The following is a 26229-nucleotide window of genomic DNA, read 5'->3' as shown; positions in this document are numbered from 1 at the left end:
TGCACCTACTTTGGCTGCCAGCCTTCTCTCTAGGAAGCTAATGATTTTTTTTTTTTCTATTTCCATAGTCTATCCAGGATCCTACTAATTGCATTTAGTTTTTTCTCCTTAGTCTCCTCCAGTCTAAGATAGTTCCTAAGTTTTTTCTTGCCTTTCATTATTTTGACCGTCTTAATGAGTACCAATTAGCAATTTTGTAGAATAAAGTTTTGTACAGGAGTACCAATTAGAATATTATCAGCAATTCATGAAATTGAATAGATATTATCACTGGTGATATTAACCCTGATCACTTGATTAAGGTGATATTTGCTAGGTTTCTCCCCTATAAAGTTAACTGTCTTTTCCTTTGTAGTTAATTATCCCGAGGGAGATATTTTGAGACTATGCAAACTCTGTTTATCCTCAAATTTTCACCCACTAATTTTAGCACCTATTAGTGAGTCTTGTGTATACCAATTAATACAGTGGTGTTTGCCTAATGGTGATGTTTTTCATCTCCTGCTTCCTTCTTAATTGGAAGGTAATTATAGGAATTTGTATATTTGTTTGATTATTTATATTATCATGAGCTCATGGATATTTATTTTATTCTGAAGCTTATAATACAATGCCATTGTTGATATAAGAAACATCCAAAATTATAGAAAATTTTCATAAGAATTTATTTCAGCCAAACTGACAATTGTTAGGAAGCAAGATCTCAAATGCTTTGGGGAATAACAGTTTTGCAGTTTCTTTTATGCATTTGAAACTAAGGAGGTAATGTCAGAAGATTACATGAAGTGGGGAGGAAAGCAAGATGAGGACTGGATTATAGGATAGTTAAGATTATGTGCTCTCTTGAGGGTGGTTAAGCCTTTGAGGCTATTCCGTCAGCAGCCGTCCGTCTCCAGAGACAATGGTGTAGCTTCTTAAGAGTCTATCTGCACCGCCGAGAATGGTTGTGCAGTCCGACTTGGGAGTGACACGGTATCTGTCTCCTCCCGTGTTGAATCGACATCTTGCGATGACGCTGTAGTGTCCTCTCCAGTGAAGCTGAAGCTACAGAGCCTGGGCAGGGTGATATGGAGGGTCTGCTGTTGCCCATGCAGCAGACCCCCCCCCCTCTCTTCGCAGCTGAAGGGTCCAAGGGAAAGATGGAGTCAATACAGCTTGGCTTCAGGTGCGCCGCAGGAGTTGCCGGTGTTGACTACAACGTCAAACCGCCTTAGGGACTCCGGCTCCGGATTTTCTGTCGGGGTTTACTCCCTTAGCCTTTCCCCTGAAGAGGTATGCCGCAAGGCAGCGGAGGTTTTTTGGAGTCAGAGTTTTTCTTCTCTGATCTTTGAGGCTATTACCTCTGACATTTCAAAGGTGTGTTAACCTAGATGCACAAGAACAAAGGGCAGGGCTTGCTTAATAACCTTTCACTAAAGAAGTTACAGGCCTAGGGTGTGACTGCCCACCATGACCTGCTCAGTTAGGAATATGATTTCTTACAGATTTTCATTTACATCATCATATTATTTTCTTTGCTTCCAGTTTTGGCCATTAGGAGCTCAATCTTTGAGTTTAAATGACTTGTACATATAAATGGCTGCCATTTCTATCCCACCCTTGTCCCCCAGCCAGGGAACCATTGTTTCTTTAGGGTCTGGGCAATGATTACTCAGAAACCAAGTAAAGGAGCTATAATTGGGAGAACGAATACCAGAGGCCCAAGGAAGGTAGGCTAATGTGTGCAAAATAGTCAGCTCTCAGGAACTCTGCAGGAGTGAAAGGATTAAAAAATTATTAGCCTTTCCACTGGTGCTGCCCCAGAGAAATTCAAGGGAATAGGACCATGTGGCTGGGGTCACATCATGCCCACTCTGAGATGCCCTGTGTCTTCAGGATTACCGGATGGATTTAGAAATATCAGAATGCCGTTTTGGCACCTGTGGCAGCCAAATGGAGACCATATCCTTTCTTCCTAGTGGATAAGTAGTTAGTAAATATTTATGGAGTGACATCTCATGCCCTGCCCCAACCCTCCCATGGGAGTGCAAAATTTGTGTGTGTAGGGATTCTCCATGAATGATACTTAGCATTCATGCTGATTTGCCTTTTGTTATAGCTTGTCTTCCATACTAGATCTTTAGATCTTTTTCTTTTATTATTATGGAAAATTTCAAGCATATACAAAAGTAGAGAGAAAAAGAAAATGAATCCTCAGGTACCTCTTACCTAGTTTCAGTACTTCTCAATATTTTGCCAATCTTATTTCATTTATTTCCCCATTTTCAAGGTAGACGGACCTATTTGAAAACAAATTACAGACATTAAAGTCTAAGATAGGATTGAAATAAACTCTTGAGTTTAAGGACTATACCTCAATTTCCTTTGTATGCCCTTTGCATGCCCAGCACTATGCCTGAAAATAGCAAATGCTCAGGAAAGACTGGTTGAATTGAGAAGAGGAAAAACAAAGTTATAAAAACATCATTTTGAACTAACTCTAGGGCAAACTTCTGTAAAGGAAAAGGGTGGTGAGTGTTGTCTTAAAATAACTTCTTTCGTGTTACCTGAATTTGTTCTCTACAACCATGACTCCCTTTACTTCAAGACAGCCTTGATTGAAAAAAAAAACTCTTCAGAGAGAGAGTTCAGGGTACCTCAGTTTTTTAAATGTTATTATAAATAAGTTTATTCTGATAACATTTTCCGCAAACACCAACCAGGAAATACCAGCTCTAAAAAGAACTTTTGTTTAAAAATCCTTATTTTTTAAATTATAAAAATAATATATACTCATTGAAAGAAAATCAGGAAATTACAGAGAAATAGAAAATAAAAATTATTTGTATTTCAGTATGTAACTACAGAGATAACATTATCTTAATTAACATTCTGGTTAAGTTTGAGCATGAATCACATTGGTAATCAGAGTCAATAAATGTTTAGTATGTTCCTGGGAATGTACCAGGTGTGTCTCCATCTGTAATCTCATTAAATTTTTATAGCAACTGGTTTAAGATTTTTTAAAAATGTTTTCTAGCTGGGAAAACATGTCTAAAGGGATTGTCTTTAGCCACTTGGCTGAAAAGCAGGCTGGGTAGATCTTTCTTCAAAGACAATTTTGTTATAGGCTGTTCACACCTTGGATGTTCACTCACAGGACCAAGGAGATCTTATACTTGAGCTTTCTTCATGCCAGCTCCCTGTATAGTCAGTTTTGAGGAGAGCACTGAGACTGGAAAAACTGAGAAGTGATTGCTTTTAACTGGATTCCAAATAGTCTCAATGAGCAGGGATAGCTATGAAGAGCTAATTCTTAAGCAATCATTAAGAATGGCTGCTTACTTTTACAACAAATTTCTTATTTTTGGACAAATTCCTTGTGCTGCAGTTCAGCAATAGTAGTCTATGATTTTTCCTAGCTCACTACTTGGGTAGGCTTTTAAATCTCTTTAACACCTCTCCCTCTGTAAAATGCTGGGGGGAGGGATGTGTGCTTTCTACTGCAGTACTGTGATCAGAAGTCCCTTCAGGGGACTATCCCTCCACTGTTCCCAGTCTAGATTTTCCAAGATTGAGGTTTTAATAAAAAATTGTTGCCAGTCCTAGCATTTAAGCTTCTTGGAATTAAGTCCACGAGAGGTTGCCTGATTGGCTCCAGGATCCTGCAGACTTACCTGGAGGGAAGACACAAGAACTCGAGGAAGCCATTTGAACAAACAGGGCCAAGGAAAGGGTCAGGAGGATGTGGGAGAAAGGTAGAATGCTGCTAAACACACACACACACACACACAAAGCTGCATATTTTAAGGGTTTTGTATTGGATGTGCCCGGGCCCCAAGGAAAGAGATCGAAATGCCCATGCGAAGGGTGTGGCAAAAGCCCAGGCTTTGGAGCTGACCACATGGGCTCAGACCCCAGCTTCATCACTACTTGTGTGGTCTTGGGCAAGTTTTATAATCTCTCAAAACCTTCATTTTCTCCTTTATAAAACGAGGAGACTAATAATTCTCACCTCATAAGGTTGAGATGAGAATTAAATAAGGTGATACAAGTGATTTAACCCCAGAGCATGGTACAGGGTAAATGCACAAATAAATTGCTATTAGCTCTTATTACTGTTATTTCTTAGGATACCTTCAAGACTAAATACAAGCCATACTGTTTAATTGCTTTGTGGGTCACATCTCTAGTGTCTTGACAGGAATTTAACTTCCATTTATTACATTGTGTCTAAAGAGAAATTGCTTTCTAGGTCTCCCTCAAACTAACCTAGAGCTAAATTTTTGAAATATGACTCTTCAGTAAGTATGAGGCCATCTTGCAAGTTGCTGAGATTTTGTTTTTCATAGTAAATTACCACATCCCTACATATCATATTTTTAAAAAACTTTGTTTTATTATAAAAGGATATCATACAAAATTCTGAAAAGAAGATTCTGATACAATTATTGCTAGCTTATGGCAATATTTTTTCCCCCAGAGTTTTCTTATTTCTGTAATTTTAGTGGTAATCATGCACACATAGAGTTTATTTTCTTTTTCTTTTGTTACTTAAGATTTAATTATAAGCATTTCCATGTTATAACTTGGCATAGATAATATTTTCATCTCCATTCTATTCATTTAACTGAGGATATTGGCTCTGGAGATTATCAGTGCTCTGGCTTTAGCATTTCTGCATTCTTCTGATAACATGTTTCGAATTAGAGGAGAGATGGGGTCTTGGCAATGCAGAGAGGATGTGCGGGCTATTGCTACTCACCAAGTCACTCTCATCACCTTAGTGCACTCGCCACAGTCTGGGTGAGCCCTCACCTGTGTGGCCTCAGAAACTGGTTTTTTGTCAGTATCTAAGAGCATAGCTACCTCTCCGAGATGAAGTTATACTGAAGTGTAAATCAGCATGGCAATTTATAAAGTGTCAGTGAGAAATATAGTATAATAGAGTCATGGTCCTGGCAACCTCCAGTGTGTCTGCCTATTGGCCATCACTAATCCAGAGTTTCTTAAAGTCAAGTCATATAACAATATCAACAGGGATGGGCACCATGGGTGCTTACTGTGCATCAGGACGTGGGCTAACACTTGATGTGTGAATACATTAGGTCATCTGGCCCCACAATAACCTCTCTGGGTAGGTACTATATTTATCCCCCCATTTTATAGGGAAGACCAGGTTTCATGGCAGGTATGTTGTAGATCTGTAGCTTCTGTCAGAATCAGAACCCCTGACCTTAAACAATTTTACCTATTATTCTTTTTTTATTTTTTATAATTTATATTTTTTATTTGTTTTTTTTTATTTATTTTTAGAGAGAGGGGAAAGGAGAAAGAGAGGGAGAGAAACATCACTGTGTGGTTGCCTCTCACTCGCGCCCCCAACTGGGGACCTGACGTGCAACCTAGTCGTGTGCCCTGACTGGGAATCGAACCAGCGACACTTGGCTTGCAGGCCAACACTCAATCCACTGAACCACAGCAGCCAGGGGTTTACCTATTATTCTTAAAGATGCTCGGCCTCCTGTGTTGTCATTCTCCTATGTTTCTTGCCCCCTCTTCCCCAGCCTATTGGGATGTGCCCCGTGCCAGTGCCTCATTGTGGAAAGCCTTGATTTTTCATCCCCTGTTGAGGAACACATTTTCCTAGCTTTCATAGACAAGAGCTTTTGTCCTGTTCTCCTTGACAAGATTTCATGTTGTTTACTTTCTCCTAAAGCTATGCCAGAAAGAGGACTGTAAGGCTATGTTTTACGCTGTGCCCCAGCTCAGAACTGAGGAGACACTACAGTCTCTACTTTCTCCTCCTGTGCAACATCTGGACATGGCTTTTCTCTCAAGTGACAGACAGCCTGGGTGATGACCCAGAGAGAACTTCTGTGATGTGTAGGTAGTTGGAACCTTCTGTCTTTAAAATCTCTGAGTTTCTGATCTCTAAACCCTGCTTGGAGAACTCCCATTACTCTTAGTCAATATCCATTGGGGATAGGTTTTCAGTTTGTGCTGAAGTGAATTATTTCAGAATAGGATTTTCATTTGAAACATGTCTTTGTGATTGCCTTCTAGAGATTGTTGGAGCAGAACTACTGAGCAAAAGCAAGCATTGCATCTTTAGTTGTCCTCAAGTGTGCAATCAGACCGGAAAAGTTGAACTTGGAGTTTCCTGCCTGTAGTGAGGCAGAGTGAAACATCTTGCTCACGTAATAGAAGACATGGGCTTCCATGTGACTTTCTACCTTTCCTACAAATTCAGATTACTGTTGCTTTTTACTTTATGCCTGACAGTGGTTGGGTGGGCCACCAGTAACTATTTTGTGGGTGCTATTCAAGAGATTCCTAGAGCAAAGGATTTCATTACTAATTTCAAGAAGGCCATGGTTTTGGGGAAGAAAGAAACTCTCATTAATGAAGAACCTGTGAAAAAAGCAGACCTTGACAACTGCCCTTCTGTCTCTCCACACCTCAGTAAGTATTCTTTTTTTATTTTTTACAAGTGCTATGTAAACTTTATTAGATACATGTACAGAAAAGTACAAGAATCAGAAGTATACAGCTTGGTTAAGTACAAAATGAACATACCTGTGCAGCCAGTATGTAAATTAAGAAATGGAATATTCCTGGAACTCTAGAAGTTCCCATACTTCTTTCAGTTACTACCTTTACTTCAAGTTTTTAATAGATTTTTCCTGGTTTTGAACTTTGCATAATTGGAAACATACACTGTATACTCTTTTGTGTCTGATGTCCATTGTTCAACATTATGTTTATGAGCTGTATCCATGCTGCTGATGCAGAGTGTGCCACTAATATAAACATACCCAGTTTTATTATCCAGACACAAAAATCTTAGCAGCATACATCAGTGGGCATCATTTAGCTTACAAGTCTGTGGGATGAGCTCAGGGTCAGTTGGTCTAGGCTGCTGGCTCTGCTCCACGTGTCTTCCTTCTCCTGGGACTAACCGGCTAGCAAGGGCTTGTTTCTGTCCTGGTACCTGTGCACCACAGTGGAGAAATGCAGGCACATTTCAGCCTCCTCTTTGTGTCCCATCTGTTTGCATCCCCTTGGCCAAAAATATGCAATTGAGGGACATGACTGAGTCTGTCCTTCAGTGTTGTCTTTAGTGTTTATTTCTTAAATATATTGTATGTTATGATTCCCCTTTGATGTCTTGCCTTTCAAGTTCAATGAACAGTAAATTGGTTTTAGTGAACACGTTAATTAGAGAGAAGGACTCCACTGCGATATTATATATCAAACCTCTGATTCTTCAGAACATTAATGGTTCCAGAGAGTTCTCTAGCTGAAGATCAGTGCCACATCTGGCAGGCAATGTGGACAATCTCATCAAAAGTGGTATTTCCACTGTGCTTAATATTTTTTGCTCCTTTCTATCTCATGGCGGCTCTTTGAGGGTTTTGATAATCAGGGAGGGGCAGAAGGCACCACCTCAATCTGGGCCTATTTGTTCTGAATGTGTGCTTTGGCCACGTCATCACCAACCTTTTTGGAGACAGGCCCAGCAGGCGATCTTGGGGCCAGGGCAGATGGCACTGACTTGCCTGCTGGTGTACGTCAGGTATATGACTTTGATCTCATTGGGGTCGTATTTCAGTGGCATGATGGAGGCGGCTGCTTTCGGATGGACCCGGATTTGGGACAACTGAAGAAAGTTGTACCTTTGCCTCCTCCAAGCAGAAAGCTGAAAGCAGGACAGAATGCATTTCTAATTTACAGATGAATCACAGAGCCGGCGTTGGTTATCCAGCCACAAGGGAATGCTGTTATATGTCATTTTCTTGCTTTTATAGCCAATAACCTCAGTCGAATGGTTCTGTGGTTGTGGTTTATGACTCAATGAGGTTTTAAAGTAGTAATAATAAAAGCTAACACATATAGTGTTCACTGGGCGCCAGACAATGTTCTAAGTGCTTTGCGTGTACTAGCCCATGTAAGCCTCTCACCACTTGATGAGATAGCTGCTGTTGTTTCCTGTGTCCTATTTTAATTGTAGGAGGTCAGGACAAGCTCATTTTCCAGCCAGATCTTACTCTGGAAGACGTGCAGGCAGAAAATCCCCAAGTGCACAGAGGCCGGTATCACCCTGAGGAATGTAAGGCTTCACAGCGGGTCGCCATCCTCATTCCACACCGGAACAGAGAGAGACACCTGATGTACCTGCTAAAACACCTTCATCCGTTCCTGCAGAGGCAGCAGCTGGAATATGGCATCTATGTCATCCACCAGGTGAGTGTGGGGAGAGACCAGGGCTCTGCCTCAGGTTCTCCTCTCTGATGGACTTGACCATTTGTCTGTCTTGGTTAAAAGAACATCAGACTATTGTCAAAGGAGAGGGCTCTTACCTTGTTCTTCCCTGAAAGGAGTAAAGGAAATGCTTGTCTCTGAGTGTGGAGCAATGGGACTTAGTGCTGGGAAATTTTACTGCCTCTTAAAAACCTCAGGAGGAAGCCTGTTTTGTCAGCGCTTCCACGTTAGCCAATGACTGCTCAGAATTTCCCTGAGATTTACCTTGTGCTTTCCTCTGCTTTTGCTATATACTGCACATGACGTGTTGAAATTGTTTTGCATTTAAAGCATGGCTACTCACTGGGGATCTAGACAGAGGATTTGACAGACTACTGTGCGTTACTAGCCATGGAGTTCTGTAACCGTCTGCACCATTCTGCCTTTAACTTTGCCACTATTTACTTTGTAAAATGTGTTTAATTTTCACTTTTCTGGGCCACAATTTATTTGTTTGTTTCCTTCCTTTTCACTTTCTTGATTTACTTATTTGGCTTCCAGAAGCATGATTTAGCAGGAACACAGTAAGTTTAGCTACTTTTGAAGAGTTCAGCTCTAAGTAGAATGGATGATTACAGATGCCTTTATTTTGTGTTATTGTTTATTGAAAGAAAAAAATAAGGCCTCAACTTAACTATCCATGTCTAACTTTTCAAAGTTGCCCTGGGCCTTCCAAGTAATTTCCTCTCAAATCTTTACAAATGCTAAAAATGCAAGCAAAATCATTAATTTCATCCTTACTACATATTGACTATAAGCGGTAATACTTGTTTTATGAAAACTTTTGACAAAAAATCTCTGCAGTGTATACTTGATAATAAACTGAGTTTCTTGAAAAGTAATGTGCATATATAATCTATAGCTATTATTTTAGTGTTTGAAACAAAATTTTACTATTATATTTGTTTTAGAATTATTTTTGTTCTTAACATTGTTAATCATTCTGAGTTCTTTCTCAGGACAGCCACTCCTAATGTATAATATTTTTATGAATAGAAAAATATGTCTGCTTTGTGTTGTTCTTTTCAGGAAAGTACTGTGGTACCTTTTGAGAAAACTGCTTATATTTTTGTTATGATTAACTGTATCAAACTGGAGTTTATTCTGTAGGAATTTGATCCAAACAGCCATGAAAAAACTCTACTGTAAAAATTTTTCCATACTGTACCTCTGGTCTTATTACTGGCGGAAATGTTGTTCCTTTTTTACCCATTGCCGGGTCCCCTCAGTAAGGTCACTGTGAGGATTAGCTTCTGCCATTAAGTATTAAAACAGGATTCTCTTACAGTGATTCCAAGAGACTTTTATGTAGCTTAGAAATATTAGCAATGAAGTTCTCTATTTATAGGTCAAGAATTCTTGATCCTTTCTGGCAAGCTCTGTTTTTTGGAAGCTTAGTGTAAATTGATTACATAGGATAAGATTGGGAGGAGTTGAGAGTTGAACAGTGAAGCAGTGATACTTATCAGTATGATGAGTATGTAAAAAAGGTTTTGTAGTTTTACATGGAAAATATAAAAGTAGTTTTTTAAGTTTTTTGAGTTATTTTTATTTGTATTTTTAGATGATGCATTTAAAAAAATTGTGATAATTATGCACAACATAAAACTGACCACCTTAACTATTTTTAAGTGTACAGTTCATCAGTGTTAATTATAGTGACATTATTCTGCACCCAGTATCTAGAACTTTTTCATCTTGCAAAACTGAGAATCTATAGCCATTAAACAACAGCTCCCCATTTCAAAGTTTGTTTTTAAATGATGGGATTTAAGTACATATGAAATGTAAAGAAACAAACTGTCCTTTATTTTATTGCATCTACTGTCAGATTTTCATGTCACAAGTATAGTTGTGTGGGTAGCAGGAGTTAATTAATACCAGCTCCTGCATCTGGGCTCAAGGGGGCACAGTGTGAAACCTTGTCTCAGGAACTTTTCAACCTTTAATTTCCCTATCTATAGGCCGGCAGTAAAAAGTTTAATCGAGCCAAACTCTTGAATGTGGGCTATCTAGAAGCTCTCAACGATGAAAATTGGGACTGCTTTATATTCCATGATGTGGACCTGGTGCCTGAGAATGACTTGAACCTTTACAAGTGCGAGGATCAGCCCAAGCATCTGGTGGTGGGCAGGAACAGCACCGGGTACAGGTAAGGCGGCTCTGCCTGCAGCCTGCTGAGCTGGAGGGGCTGGCCCTGCTGTCATCAGGCTGTGTGGGATGGAGTATCCAGAGTGTCTTAGGTAAATGAGAAATAGGGAAAATGGCGCATGGCGTATCACTTAAAGTTCAAAACAGGAATTAGCGAAATTAGGATTTTCCTTTCAGCACAAAGCCCTACGACAGCCTTGGCAGAGGATCCCAAAGACAAATGGGAAGAACAGGGGAGGGGAAATAATCCAGGCATTGCAAAGCATGGCTAGCCTCACCTGCAGCTTCCACACAGTGGAACTTTTCCAAGCTGACCCCTGCTGTGCAGAATTCAGGTAATTTCCTGGAATTCCTTGGCTTCCCCCTCTAGGGGGCATCAAAAGCATGCCCCTTAGTTCAACTTTCAGGCCTCTGTTGTATGAATATTGACATCTCTTCTCAGATGGTGGAATCTTTCCAGAGTCCCGAGGGAGAGTAGGGAGGGGACTATCCACTGAGTAGTCTGCTCAGGAGCCATAACACCCAGGACAAGTTTCTTCTCTCAAAGCCATTGTGGGAAGTGCTGGGCACCACCATTTCTGTCTTCATTCCCCATTTCTTATGCCCCCTAGGAGAGGCAGATCTGATTTCCAACTTTATTTTATACCAGCTCCTATTTAAGCACAACCAAGGGGAAATAGTGACCAAGAAATTCTCTGTAAATGAAACTATATATTCGCTTATGTGTGTGCACATTTACCTGTCAGCTCCCCCCCTCCACCTTGCCATTTACCTGTCAGCTCCCCCCTCACCCCCCCGCCTTGCCATTTACCTGTGCTCATGTCTGCTCTGCTTACTGCACATGGGGACATGAGACCAGTTAGAATAGGCCCTGTGCCTGCCCTCAAAGAGCTTCCTATTGTGTGCTGGAGTGGGGAGACAGCTACAGTGGAGTTGCATCAGTTTTGCCCTTAACTTCTGTCAGTTTAACTGTAAGCACCTGGTAGTGAGTTGGGGAAGGGGTGGAAGGAGAAAAAGCTGTGGGAAGGAGGCCATGCACCTGGATGAAGGCAGGTGTGGTGGGCCTGCAGGGCTGGGAGAGATCACAGGCTTTTTGCCTTTGGAGAACCTGATCTTTGGATCTGAATCTTATTACCTGGAGGTTTTGCTTTCTGGTCTCTGAGCTACCTCTGCATTGAAGAAGGCAGCATATCATGGTAGGGCACCTCAGTATTTTCAGAAGCATGTCAAACCATCTCTTCACTTAACTGCGTATTAATAAGTTTTCACTATTTACAGCACAGAATACAGGTATATTGGACCCCTGACATACATAACTTCCCATTGCCCAGTTCTTTCTAAACATCTGTGGTGAGAAATTACAATCACACAGCATTTTTTTGTTTGTTTTGAGTGCAGATAACAGGATTGTTTTAAGGACAGGCCTTTTGTTGGAATTCTAGATTTTATCTTTGTGTTAAGCCAGACCACAAGAAACTGAATTCTTGGGCACTCCTGCTGGGAATTGAGTTTGAATAAAACTTTGATGTCACAATCATAGATTTCATCAGAGGTTACTCACTCTAAAAACAGCTCTTGTATGAATCTTGCTGTTTTAACTTGGTATTGTAACTGGACAGACATTTCTTTTATAACTAGCTATCAGAAAGCCTTTGTCTTCCTTGTGTAACTGGAAGGTTTTCTTAATGTGAATCAGGGGATTGAATATGTCCTCTTATTTCTTCTGGATGCAGGAAGCTCTGAGCCAATTCATAGCCTTCTTTTTAAAGCTGAAGAGAATCTTATTTGCAGGTTGAAGTTCTATTTCCCATTTTAAACTTCTCTTCTGATTTAAGTTTTCCTCTGGACCTGATGTCATTTATACATTCTTTTTTACTTTGTTACATGTGTCATGTAACTTGCCTCATCTACTGTGGCCAGGAAGACACATGCATAAGTAATAATATATCTCCCCGGCCCTTCCCACCCCTTTCCTTTGCTGCTTTGGGTAGAATCCCTCCATAGCTGGCAGCTATGGTGGTAGGCAGCTAAGCATCTGCTCCCTGTTGGTAACTGTGTGTCACTGAGCCACAGAAATTAGATCAGCAAGGGTTTTATTCATTGTCACAATGGTCCCGTGAGTATGGAAGTTTAAGAAATGTTTTCAAGTACTTCTGGTCAAGATGGCAATGTAGGTAGACATGGCTTGCCTCCTCCTACAACCAAATTATGACTAAAATATAGAACAACCATCACTCAGAACTGTCAGAAATCTAGTTGAATGGGAGTCTGACAACTAAACAATTAAAGAAACCACATCAATCCAGATTGGTAGGGGTCATGAAGACATTGAATGGGCTGACCCCACGTCCACGTATGGTGAAGAAAAATTCAGGAGGGGTATCACAGGAGTGAGGAATCCCAGCCCCACACCGGGCACCCCAGGCCAGGGTTCCGGTGCCAGTAAGAGAAGTCCCCATAACTTCTGGCTGCAAAAACCAGCAGGGGTTGAGTCAGTGGAAGAAATTGCTGGAGCTCCAAGCAGTTTCTCTTAAAGAGCCCACACATGGACTCACCTACTCAGACTCACTCCCTCTGAGCTCCAACCCTGGGGTAGCAGCTTGAAAGGCACCAGTGGCACACAGAGAGAAACTGAAGTGTCTGGCATCAAGGTGAGCAGAGGTCACTGTCCCTTTTATAAACCCTCCCCCACAAAGCCAGCAAGCTGGTGCCGTATCCAAGACTCCAGCAACCTGGCTAACTCTGTTTGCCCCACCCTGGAGATCCTCAGAGACTCTGCCCCACCCAACTTACAGGCCCACCCAAGCTGCTTTTCCATATGAATGGCTGGTCTTGGCTCATGCTTCACAACTTTCTAAATCCTCTCAAACAAGCAACAGCTGGCTTCACTGGGGTCCAGGCCTGGCACTAGCAGCAGCTACTTGGCTTCACCTGGGAATCTCCAAGCCCAGCACAAGTAGCAGCCATCTCAGATTGCTTTATAGCTTAGGCAGGGTGACCCTGGGCAAAACACAGATGAAGGCTGACCTCGGCCTGTACAACCTGGGAAACCACAGAGCCTGCACATCCAGTGCGCAGCTAACGACCACGTCAGAGCACCACCACCCTGCCCCCGCATGGCTGATCTTCCATGATGGGCAGAGGGTGGTGGTCAGTGGTCACAATCAGTCCTTGCAGCCGACTGGCCTGGGTAAATCCTTCCCATTTACCTGCCAACAGCAACCAAAGCTCAACTACAAAAGGAAGGAGGGAGTACTCAGCCCGCACGAAGTGTGCACCTTGAGTACCCAGCTTGGCTGATAGGGGGGGCTGTGCCACTGGCCCCTACAGGACACTGACTACATTAGGCCACACTACCAAGACAGAGTCAAAGCAGCTCTACTGAATACATAGAAACAAACACAAGGAGGCTGCCAAAATGTAGAGACAAAGAAACAGGGCCCAAATGAAAGAACAGATCAAAACTCCATCAAAAGGGCTAAACGAAATGGAGATAAGCAATCTGTCAGATGCAGAATTCAAAACACTGGTTATAAGGATGCTCAAGGAACTTAGTGCAGACCTCAGCAGCATAAAATGGTCCTGTCAGAAACAAAGGATACACTAATTGAAAAAAAGAACAGTTTACAGGGAAACAACAGTAGAGTGGCTGAAGCTGAGAATCAAATCAATGATTTGACATAAGGAAGCACAAAACAACTAATCTGAACAAGAAGAAAAAATCTCCCAAAATGAGGATAGTGTAAGCAGCCTCTGGGACAATTTCAAACAGTCCAACATTCACATCATAGGGGTGCCAGAAGGAAGACAGAAAGAATAAAAAACTAGAAATCTATTTGAAAGCATAATGAAAGAAACCTCCCTAATTTAGTGAAGGAAATAGACATGCAAGTCCAGGAAGCACACAGAGTCCCAAATAAGACGGATGCAAAGAGGCCCACTCCAGACACATCATAATTAAAATGCCAAAGGTTAATGATAAAGAGAGAATCTTAAAATCAGCAAGAGAAAGGAAGTTAGTTACCTACAGGGGCGTTGCCATAAGACTGTAGGCTGAATTCTCAAAAGAAACTTTGCAGGCTAGAAGGGATTGGCAAGAAATAGCCAAAGTCATGAAAAGCAGGGACCTACAACCTAGATTGCTCTATCCAGCACAGCTCTCATTTAGAATCGAAAGGCAGATAAAAAGCTTCCCAGACAACAAAAAACTAAAGGAGTTCATGATCATCAAACTACTATTATATGAAATGTTAAATGGACTTATTGAAGAAAAAGAAGATCAAAACTATGAACAATAAAATGGCAATAAATACATATCTATCAACAATTGAATCTAAAAAGCAAACTAAGCAAACAAGAAAAGAGACAGAATTATGGCTACAGAGTGTTTTGATAGTTGCTAGATGGGAGGGGGTTTGAGCAAATGGGTGAAGAGGTGAGGGGATTAAGAAGTACAAACAGGTAGTCACAAAATAGCCACAGGGACGTAAAGTACAATAAAGGAAATAAAGTAGCCAAAGAACTTATACCATGACCCATGGACATGAATAATGGTGGGAAGATTTCCTGAGGGAGTGGGGGTGCAGGGTGGAGGGGGGCAAATGGAGAAAATCAGGACAACTGTAATAGCATAATCAATAAAATATAATTAAAATAAAAAAATAAAAAAATAAAAATGTTTTCACTTTGCACACATGCAGAGGGAAGAAGTTAAGGTAACTTGACCCAACTGTCTTGGGTTCTGGTGAAGCCAGTAATAAATCTTATCTATCCCACTGACTATGAGTCAGTGATAAAGCTCTGGACCTGCTTTTGGCAAATTTTACTGCCAAGAATTCCTTTGGTACCTGCCTGCCCTCTACAAGGACTCTACTGATATTTTATTACATTTTCCCAATCTTACTGCCTTTTAAAACTAAATAAAACTGTTACAGGTCCAATCAAATACTTATGTGTTTCCAGATAAGAAGAAAAACCAAAAGGAAACATCTATAAACACATAGATATTGCTATCTAAAAGGTCACTGAGAAATGGAGTTCTTTTAAAAAAAAATTATTTATTTTTAGAGAGAGGGGAAAGAAGAGAGAAAGAGAGGGAGAGAAATATGTGTGAGAAATATTGATTGGTTGCCTCTTGTACAGCCCCAACTAGGGACCTGGCCCGAAACTCAGGCATGTGCCCTGGCTGGGATTTGAACCAGTGACGTTTTGCTTGGCGGTACAATGACCAGCTAACTGAGCCACACAGGACAGGGCTGAAACGGAGTGTTTTTATCTTTCCTTCCAACTGGTCTCCTTCTGTACTTCCTACTGCAGCTAAACTGGTCTCTAGGTGCTGCTCAGACAGCCTGCACTTTTCCCCTTTTTCCTTTTTCTCATGGAGTTCTGGCCACGTCGAGGTTCCCATTTTTCTGTCTCTCAGAATCCTTTGATTGTGGCCTCTCCTTCCTCACAACCCTGACAATGCTCACCTCTCTCGTTAGACTATAAACTCTTTGAGGGCAGAGCCCAGGGATTACAGTCTTTAGCCAGCTGCCTTGCTCACAGTGGATACTGGTTACTTAATAGATCACTCTCAGATCATAAATGCTGTTCTCTCCTGGCAACCCCTCTGTGGTGCTCAGCATGTTATTCCTGGGCAGTGGTTCTACTCTGTCCTGATGAAGCTACTGGTCTTTAGGTAGTTAAGAATCCATTCATAGTCAGAGTTTAATAACCCGGCAACAGGTTGCTGTTATAGATGCCTGGGGCTGTAATAGCTGCCTTCTGAGCACTTTCTTTCTTTTTGTTTGTTTTAGGCTATAATAACACATTTTCTAGAATTTTAGGTTAAGGGTATATAAATAAATCTGTTTCCATACTGGGTTAAACAGGCCCTCCCCATCTATACTCAGGACACAGAAATACAGTTGAACTACAAATTACCTTTTCTGGCTCCACCTGTTAGACGGCAAGTGTCTATGTGCTGATTAACCCCTCCTTTTGTTTTTTTTCTTATCTGGAAAATCAGAAATATTTCATATGTCTTAGAGGCTTTAATTAAAGTTTTCTCAGTAACATCCAGGTTAATAAGCTGCCTACCTTTACATCTCTGAATTGTTACAGTGTTATCTTCAGGGATATCTTTATTTCTTAGATTTGCCAGTTGGCCCCCCAGCAATCATAAAAGTTCCATGTGACTGGGAGGTGCCCTCTGACTAGTCCCTCTTGATCTCTTCTCTTTCCCCCTTTCCCTGTTGCTGTTCTCATGGCTCCACCCTCTGTCCTCTCCTCACTTACTGTATTGTCCTCGGGCAGGGTAGTTCTCCTACTTCTGCGCTCCACGTGCCACCTCTTAATAGCTTATTTCCAAAGCCATATTTTAGTCTCTCTTCTCTTCTGAGCTCTGACCCCATATCCTTTTGACCACCAGCAAAAGCCCCAGAGGTATCTCAGATTCCACTTGATCCAAAATTTACTGTCTTCCTTTCAAAGCCCATTTATTGTTTTGTATATTTATTTAAAATTTTTTTATTTATTTGTTTATTTATTTATTCATAAAGAGAGGGAGAGAAACATCACTGTGTGGTTGCCTCTCACTCGCGCCCCCTACTGGGGACCTGACGTGCAACCTAGTCATGTGCCCTGACTGGGAATCGAACCAGTGACACGTGGCTCACAGGCTAATGCTCAATCCACTGAGCCACAGCAGCCAGGGCTCTGTATATTCTATTTTTTTGTGAAAGGCACAATCATCTACCTAATTGCTCAAGCTAGAAACATCAGATTTGTTGAAGTATATTGAGTTCTTCAAGAAACAGACTCTGGTATGGAGCTTTGCATGCATAGATGTGGAGATTTGCACACACAGTGTTTGCAGGAGCTGTTTTCTGCTCTCTACCCTCTTCCCCCAAAAAGTGAAAGTAAAAATTCAGTATATTCTTTTTTTAATTTATTTTTATTTTTTTATTTTTCATATATATTATTAATTTTGCTATTATAGTTTTCCCAATTTTACCCCTGTGCCCCCCTCTGCCCAGTACCCCATTCCCTCCCCCAATTCCGTCCATTAATTCATGTCCATGGTCATGCATATAAGTTCTTTGGTTTCTCCATTTCCTATGCTGTTCTTAACATCCCCCTGCCTATTTTGTACCTACCAATTTGTGCTTAATCCCTGCACCTTTTCTGCCATTCTTCCCCTTCCCCCTCCCAACTGATAACCCTCCAAATGATCTCCATATCTATGGTTCTGTTCCTGTTCTGCTTGTTTGCTCAATTTGTTTTTTAGATTCAGTTGTTGATTTGTTGCCATTTTAATGTTCATAGTTTGGATCTTCTTTTTTTTCTTAAATATGTCTCTTTAACATTTCATGTAATAATGGCTTGGTGATGATGAACTCCTTTAGCTTTACCTTGTCTGGGAAGCACTTTATCTGCCCTTCTGTTCTAAATGATAGCTTTGCTGGATAGAGTAATCTAGGTTGTAGGTCCTTCCTTTTCATTACATTGAATACTTCTTGCCAGTCCCTTCTTGCCTACAAAGTTTCTTTTGAGAAATCAGCTGACAGTCTTATGGAAACTCCTTTGTAGGTAACTCTCTGCCTTTCTCTTGCTGCTTTTAAGATTCTCTCTTTATCCTTAACCTTTGGCAGTTTAATTATGATGTGTCTTGGTGTGGTCCTCTTTGGGTCTAGCTTGTTTGGGACTCTCTGTTCTTCCTGGACTTGTATGTCTATTTGCTTCACCAAATTAGAAATTTTTTCTTTCATTATTTTTTCAAGTAAGTTCTCAATTTCTTGCTCTTCTTCTGGCACCACTATGATTTGGATGTTGGTGTGTTTGGCAATGTCCCAGAGGCTCCTTATTCTATTCTCATTTTTCAAGTTCTTTTTTCTTCATACTCTTCTGATTGAATGCTTTTTTTCTTCCTTATGTTCCAAATTGTTGATTTGAATCTTGGCTTCTTCTCCTTCACTGTTGGTTCCCTGTGGATTTTTCTTTATTTCACTTAATGCAACCTTCATTTCTGCCTGGGTATTTTTTATGCTGTTGCAGTACTCAGTGATTTCTCTGAGCATCCTGATCACCAGTGTTTTGAACTCTGCATATGACAGGTTGCTTATCTCCATTTCATTTAGTTCTTTCCCTGGAGTTTTGTTCTGTTCTTTCATTTAAACCATATTTCTTTGTCTCCTCAATTTGGCAGCCTCCCTGTGTTTATTTCTGTGTATTAAGTAGAGCTGCTTTGACTCCCCATCTTAGTAATATGGCCTATTGTAGAAAATGCATCTGTCTGGATGAATGTGGCTTCTTTAAATCCTTGGTTGTGCGACTTCCTCGATTTTCTGATGAACCGGTCCTGGTTCACACCAGCTCCCTGCGGTGGGGCACGACGTCAGTCAGGCACCTGAGCTGCCATGGAGCTCACAGCAAAAATCAGTATATTCTATATGAAACTTATTTATGCTAAACTTGGATGCAACCTCAGATTCCTTAACCCAGTGCCCTTGATAGCTGTGTCTATTCATTGGATTGGCGCATGAGATGAAATCTGTCATTGACATCTCGTGTTATGGTGCACACTTAGAGGTACATATATAGACCTTTGCACATGGACATTAACAGGTGAGTAGTAGCACCTTGCTTAGTGAGGGTATATGAACACTTGTCTCAGCAGACAAGGCAAGCCAGGAATGTTGGGAGGTGGATGCCCAGCAAGAGGGGGAGGGGGTGGAGTGCTTGGTCTTCTCTGTGTTCCTAGAATGCCAGCCTTGAGTCAGAGACTTCTCAAGTGCCTGTGGAGAACAAAAAGGCCATGCTAATGTTTTTATGCTTTCTCCTCTCTTCTGCTCCAGGTTACGTTACAGCGGGTATTTTGGGGGTGTTACCGCCCTAAGAAGAGAGCAATTTTTCAAGGTGAATGGATTCTCTAACAACTACTGGGGATGGGGAGGCGAAGACGATGACCTCAGACTCAGGTGAACAACAGAGACAGGTCCCCTTCACGGGGCTCTGCTGTCAGTGATGGCTCTGGAAACCTACATTTTATAGTACCTGTAGATGCCAGTCCAGAAGGGCAGGAGGCTACAGATTTAGGCTTTAGGAGGCAGGTGCGGAGGGAGGGCAGGATGACCTCAGTTGCTCTTTGCCACTGGCAATGTGGAAATAATGGAAGGTGGCCTGTTTCTGGCTCATGGGCATTACGGGTCCACAAGCGTTGATGGAGATTTCTGTGGATTTGACAGTGGGTATTGCTTACCAAGAAGGGTCTCACCAGTGAATGAAAAGTCCCAAATTGTGGAGGGTCCACAAAGATACAATTTGAGGACAGTGGCCAGAGGCCCCAGTACAAGACTATGCTTCCCTCAAGGCCCCAGGGAATCCTGCACAGTTCCCAGTGCCCAGAGCAGGGAGTGCCAACAGCCTGTGAGGACCTGCACACCCTGAAGCAGGCCAAGATGTCCTCTCCATTAGGCATTTGCCAGCCCCACCTACTGGGGGGGTGGCTGCTGGCCTGACTCCCAGGCCAGGCTCCAGGCTGCTATCATTATCCACATATTCTCCTGGACTATTTTCTGTCCTGGGGGCTTCAGAAGGACTATACCTGGCCGCCTCTCTCAGCTCCCTCCCCTGAACTTGGTTTTCATGGCCAGATAGTATGGGTAGCCCTGCCTACCAGAAATAAATAATTATTCAAGAGCCTGGGGCCAGTATCTTTAGACTTGTAATAACAAAGCCTTCCTAGCTATCAGGAGACCCGCTTTCCTTATGCTGTTGTCTCTTGGAAAGGAACTTTCTTAGCTGGAGTTTTGAATGAATAGATATGTGACTGCCAGAACTCTCCCCTCCAGCACAAAGGAGCCAGGGCTCCCTGCTGATCTTGTTCCCATGTGTAGGTTGAGAGTCCCTGGGATATTCCTTGCAGGAGGAGTGTGGATTTCCCTGACCAAATTCTCCTTAGAAATGACCACATGATGGGCAACAGCTCTTCAAGGCCAGCCCATCAGCAGCCTGTGTGGCCAGGGCTTATGAAGTAGACAGAGCTAGATTTCAGGGCAAGAGTAGCAAAGGCTAGATGTAAACAATATCTATCATCTCCCCTAAATCCACATTACTGCCCAGATGGGAAGGTTAGAATTTTTCACTGATCATGTATCATCACTGTCTATTTTCATGCTGCTTTCCTTGGCTTCAAGGTCAAAGGGAGCCCCAGATTTTGCTTTTGTTTGATAAGAACATCAGAGCCTTCAGAGTGGTTCTTGACTAATGCTATTGATAACTAAATGATTTCAACATAAAAGTTGGTTGAGGTTTATTCACTAAATACTTATTTACTCACTTGTGCAGCAGGTGCCACTCTTCCTTGCACATACGATATAGTACGTTACAGTTTGCAAAACATGTTCTTTGTGGACGCTCTCATTTGAGCCTGTCTGATCAACTCTATAAGAACACTGGCATTTTACAGATGGGAAACCAAGACCTGGAACAATGAACTGACTTATCAAGATTGAAAATAACAAAGTCTAGATTTGAACCTAGGTTCATGGGTTTTAACACTTGTCACTTTAAAAGATAATTACTTTCTTTGTTAAAAGAAGGAAGCAGTAAATAAACTAGGGATCCCAAGAGACTTGATTCTTCTATCATCATAATTTTTAAAAATTTCTTTTTCAATTATAGTTGATATACAATGTTATATTAATTTTAGGTATACAGAGTGATTAGACATTATATGCCTTATGTCATGATGTTTTAAAATGTGTTTTCTCAGTTGTTTTGGAAAATGACAAACTATGAATTGACACATCTCTTTTGTACCCCAGGAGTAAATGTTAAATATGATTTTTTATGGACTTACTGCCTGAGGCCCAACATTATAAGAAAATTCTTTTTTTAATACCCCAATAATCAAACTACATGTGTCTGTGTGTGTGTGCACATGTGACTTTTTGGAAATAATTTTTTTCAAGTGCCTAGTGGTAGGTAACTAGGATGGAATTTTTTAAAAACCACCTCTGTTATTTTTCTAGGGTTGAGCTTCATAGAATGAAAATAATCCGGCCAATGCCTGATGTGGGTAAATATACAATGATCTTCCACACTAGAGACCAAGGCAATGAGGTGAATATAGAACGGTAAGTCCTGGCTTCACATGCCTGTCAGGCTATCTACTTAGTCTCTCCTGTCAATAAGGACACTGCCGAATCTGATCAGATGAGCCAGTTTATTTTGTTTACGTTTTTATTGAGATAATTTTCAGGCCGACACAGAAGTAGAGGCAGTGATATATTGCACCCTCATGTGCTTCACACTTAGCTTCAACAGTTATCAATTCATGGCCTCTTTTCTTTCTCCGCCTCCACTGGATTATTTAGAAGCAGATCCTAGATATCACAGCATTTCATGTGTAAATACTTCAGTATGTATCCTTAATATATAAGAAGTCTTTAGAAAAGAACTACTATATCATTATCATACCTAAAATAAAATTAACAATCCTTTCTTAATATCGTCAAACGTCCAGTGTTTAGATTTTCCTTATTGTCTCATAATGCTTAAACACACACACACACACACACACACACACACGCTTTATTCCAATTAGGATCTCGACAAGCTCCATCTACACATTGCATTGGATGATCTCTCTGAAATCTCTTGATCTGTAGATTTCCTCTACCTTTTTCTTTCCCCGTTGCAATTTATTTGTTGAACAAACCAAGTTATTTGTCCTATGGAATTTCCTACATTGGGGATTTTGCCAGCTCTATCCCAGTGACAAAACTTAATATGTGCCCCTGACCTCTGCATTTCCTTGTGAACTAGGAGCTAGATCTTGAGGCTTGACAGAGTCAATACTATTTGGGGGCAAGAGCACTTCACAGATGGTGCCATGTACCTCCTCTTGTGTCACAACAAGACAGGATATCTGGTTGTGTCTTTGTGATGTCAGGATCTGTGGGTTCAGGCACTGTCAGCCCCAGCTTCTCATTGTGAGGTTTCCCATCAGTTTTTCACCTAATAATTTTAGGTGCCATTGTTATTGCTGATTGTTGTCTACATTTATGACTCAGTTAAGGATTACAAAATTCTGATAGTGTTTAATTCCTTCTGCATCTTTTAGATAGATCTTTCTACAAAGAAGAACTTGCCCTCTTCATCTATTTGAGTGCATTGGGGTATGGTTCTTATAGAAAAGGCAGAATAAAGGGAACGAATCAGCATTGCTTTTTAGAGTGTCCTTCCCTATGCTCTGGTGGGATGAGCTGTTCTAGGCTCATCTTGTACTTCTGCCTTAGGAATTAGCCCTTTCACTAAGGAATCCTGACAGATAAACCAGTTCTTTATGGGACTGTGACTGAAGAATCTATATTTCTTTGTTCTGTTTTCCTTCTAACTTTTAAAACAGCGTTAAAGGACTCTTGGCCCTTTTGTTAGGGTACATTTTAAAACAATACTAGTGGGCTTTTAGCACAATATTACAGGGCTTTATTAGAGTCTATATTTAAAACAATATTAAAAGGCTTTATCACTTTAACAAAATAGCTATTTCTATTTTCCATGTGTCTTATTAGCCTCTGTCCATAGGCATGCGTTTTTCTCTTTGAATAAAAAGTACTTATTACTGAGTATATAAAAAGAATACTTATAAATTGTATGAAAAATCCAAAGATTCTTTATACCATGATACCACCCAACTGATGCCTGTTACCTTTGTGGCCCTCCCTAATTCCATATCTGCCCCACCTCCATGGCAAGAGGCTACATTTCCCTGAATTTTTGTGATAATTATTTGTGCTCTTTCTCAGTTTTCTTGTTTTTCCATTTATTTGTATCCCTATACAAAAGTTTATTTAGTTTTCATATTTTTCAATTTTATATAAATGAAATCATGCTGTATTGTTTTCCTCTGATTTTATTTAGCTCACTGTTAGGCTTCTGATTCCACCCACATTGCCACTGTCACTGAAATGGATTATTTTTCACTGCTAGGCTCTCAGAGACCAGCTCATTCACCACCCACCCACTCTTCCCACATCCCAGGGCTCCAGCCACACAATTAGTTATTCTTCTTCAAATGCATTCTGCTGGTTTGCATGTCTGTGCATCTGCACAGGGTGGTTTCTCTTCCTCTGAATCCTTTCCTTCGCCTTCTTCACTTAGTGAATTTCTTCTTTTAAGCTTCAGTCTAATTATCCTTCTCTCCGACCACTCTTCAGACTCCATCATGAAGTTAGGTACCCTTAATTCTTCCTTCTCTACGTATATTCTAACTTTGTTTGAGACTGTTAGGAAGAGCTCTGTACCCTCCCTGCATACAGACACAATTTCCCCAACAACATCGGAGGATTCACAGGTGCCCGAAGCTTATCCAAGGACCTATTAGCAGTGGATGACACATGTCACATTGTATCAGTGTTACCTGTATGTCCTTCTGTCCTGTAGACTGGGGACTCACTGCATGTAAGTGTCATTATTATATTACACTTTCCATCACTGGTCTCCAGTCTCACTTGGGGTTCAGCACATGAACATATGACTGTCATTGGTGTCCCTTATTTTAGATGGGGAAAATAAACATTTTTGCAGTAGGAAACCCAACAGGTGTAATAATTTATCAAGATGGTTTTGTTAAATTTTGTGGCAAGACAAAAAGCAATGGAAATATATGTTAATTTTTGTCTTACTGTTCACATTTGTTCTTTTTGTCTTTAGGATGAAGCTCTTACATCAGGTGTCACGAGTCTGGAGAACAGATGGGCTGAACAGTTGTGTTTATAAATTACTATCTGTGGATTACAATCCTTTATATATCAACATCACAGTGGATTTCTGGTCTGGCCCATGACTCTAGATTGTCTGGTGATGTTTGGAAGAACTGAATATTTGATTGCAATAATTTTGGACTAGAGACTTGCCCTAGTTGCACATATTAAGAACTTGTTGCAGCTAGTTACCAAGCGGAACTTTTCCTTTTCATATTTTCTTAGTAGAGCCCCCGGTGAGATGGGATGTAAAATAATTCTAACAAAAATTCTTTCTTAGTTGTTTTGATCATGAAGGTTAGAATATTATAATATAGATACTTGAAGGACTAAGTGTAAAAGGAAGACTCAAAAGATATGCAGGCTGCTTGACAACGCTAATTGAAGGAGATTTATTTAAGTTTGAAGTGATACATTGTGGGATAAAAAAGGCCACAGGAAATAAGACTGCTGAATGTCCCAGAAAACCAGAATTGTTCTTAATGGAGGAAGAAAGGTACGAAGATTTATTTCCTTTACTCGTTAATCTTGCATGGTCATCTGTGAAGAGGTGGGTCCCACGGGAGAAGTCAGCGGCAGGAGAGGGGAGAAAGGTGAAGAACCAAGATGCAGTGCATTTGGGAACTGAAGAGGTGGCAGGAGGACCGTCCGATGGAGAGGCAGCCACGGGTGCACTGGTTGCTGCCGCTGCTAATACTGCAGGTGGTGTCACCTGCCAGGTGTTCTTTCCAATAAGACCGCAGCAGGAAATACATTATCTACTAGTTTTTTAGCACTTTTGTAAAATGATTTTGTACATGTAAGATATGAATTAGCAGTTTACAAATCACATATTAACTAATAATACATAAAAAATACCTCTGCAGTAAAACTTTAAAAAGTTTTGGGTGCTCAGTCTTCTTTTTTACTGTTGTGTGAGGCCTACAGATGTGTTTATTTCAGTACCCATAATTTTAAACAGCTTAAAAACAAAACAAAAGAGACCAAGACCTCCTACTCCATCTCTTCTTCATCCTCTGTTCCTTTCCCCTGTCCTTCCTGTGTACAGCCAACCTTATATAACCAGCTCCAGGCCCGTGGCAGGTGCCTCTGCGTGTAGTTTCCTGGGCCACATCGCCATAGTCTTCTGTTCCTTTCTCATGATGGGTCATGGGTGCAGCAGGCTGGCTGAAGGGGCACAGCTGCTTGGTCATAGGGTAGGAAGGGGTGGAGCCCAAGGCTTGGAAAGCCTTTCATTTGGAAGGAAGGTGGGGCCATGGCAGGGATCTGAGTAGTGGCAGTGGCTTGGGAGGGAAGGAAGCCACCAGCACTGCTGAGCTTCCTGGGGACGGAGCCTGCAAGTGGGAGGATAATCTAAGGAAGGTAATAGGAGATGGATACTGAGTCAACAGAAAGAAAAGTACTTCATTTGCATAGGTGAATGGAAACAAAGATAATGTAGATATGGATGTTCTTAAGTATTATGCCACTGTGCCCCAGGATCTCTCAATCCATCATTATTATATGATACTTCGTTAAACTTTTAACTTGAATGAGTACCAGCCAAGAAGTGTAAATAATATCCTTCTCAAACAGGAAGAGGGAGGGAATGCGGCTCCCAAGAAAGACAACAGTCACCACCCAAATGGGGAAAGAATTTGAAAGAAAAATATATTTTATAGACATGATTGGTTTACCTAGGGCTGGCCCGGTTTACCTTTAACTCAGGGACAAGTAAAAACTTGATTTTCTTCTTTATTAGCACAGAAAGAGTGACAGTTTTTATATTTTCCCTCTCTTGCTCTTCTCTCTTTCCTGCAGAATCTTCTGTAGCATTCTGTTCCAATTTTCTTAAATATAATAACATACATTGTAATGGCCAGCAGCCTATGCGAAGGGTCCCCAATTTGGAGTCTGTGGTTCCCTCATGGTTGGGGAGGGTAAAGCAAGAGAATCGTGTATAAGGAATTTGAGGATCCATATCTGAGAACTCCATTTCTCACTCAGTGGAAAGGAAATACAGTTACTACCAAGTGGAAACTCCCTGTGCATTTTCAGCTATGAA

At 41.1% G+C, this 26229-nt stretch overlaps 1 protein-coding gene across 1 annotated transcript; it reads left to right on the top strand.

Annotated features, from left to right (window-relative positions):
* The first annotated feature begins 6050 nt into the window (after positions 1-6050).
* Positions 6051-25068, top strand: B4GALT4 (beta-1,4-galactosyltransferase 4). Its single transcript, XM_090265403.1, has 6 exons — positions 6051-6444; positions 7994-8226; positions 10248-10435; positions 19272-19394; positions 21450-21554; positions 24136-25068. The coding sequence occupies exons 1-6, from the start codon at positions 6192-6194 to the stop codon at positions 24266-24268; spliced, it is 1035 nt and encodes a 344-aa protein (XP_090121529.1). The 5' UTR covers positions 6051-6191; the 3' UTR covers positions 24269-25068.
* Positions 25069-26229: the final 1161 nt, after the last annotated feature.

This window comes from Furipterus horrens, unplaced genomic scaffold, assembly GCF_987537825.1.
Source record: "Furipterus horrens unplaced genomic scaffold, mFurHor1.1.pri manual_scaffold_1, whole genome shotgun sequence".
Lineage (NCBI taxonomy): Eukaryota > Metazoa > Chordata > Mammalia > Chiroptera > Furipteridae > Furipterus > Furipterus horrens.
This window is presented reverse-complemented; position numbering and strand designations above follow the sequence as displayed.

Bases quoted from the DNA above. Each gene is read 5' to 3' on its own strand.
- B4GALT4 (XM_090265403.1), top strand. From the start codon at position 6,192: ATGGGCTTCCATGTGACTTTCTACCTTTCCTACAAATTCAGATTACTG. The intron at 8,227-10,247 runs GTGAGTGTGGGG...CCCTATCTATAG, and splicing joins GCATCTATGTCATCCACCAG to GCCGGCAGTAAAAAGTTTAA. The intron at 19,395-21,449 runs GTGAACAACAGA...TTATTTTTCTAG, and splicing joins GACGATGACCTCAGACTCAG to GGTTGAGCTTCATAGAATGA.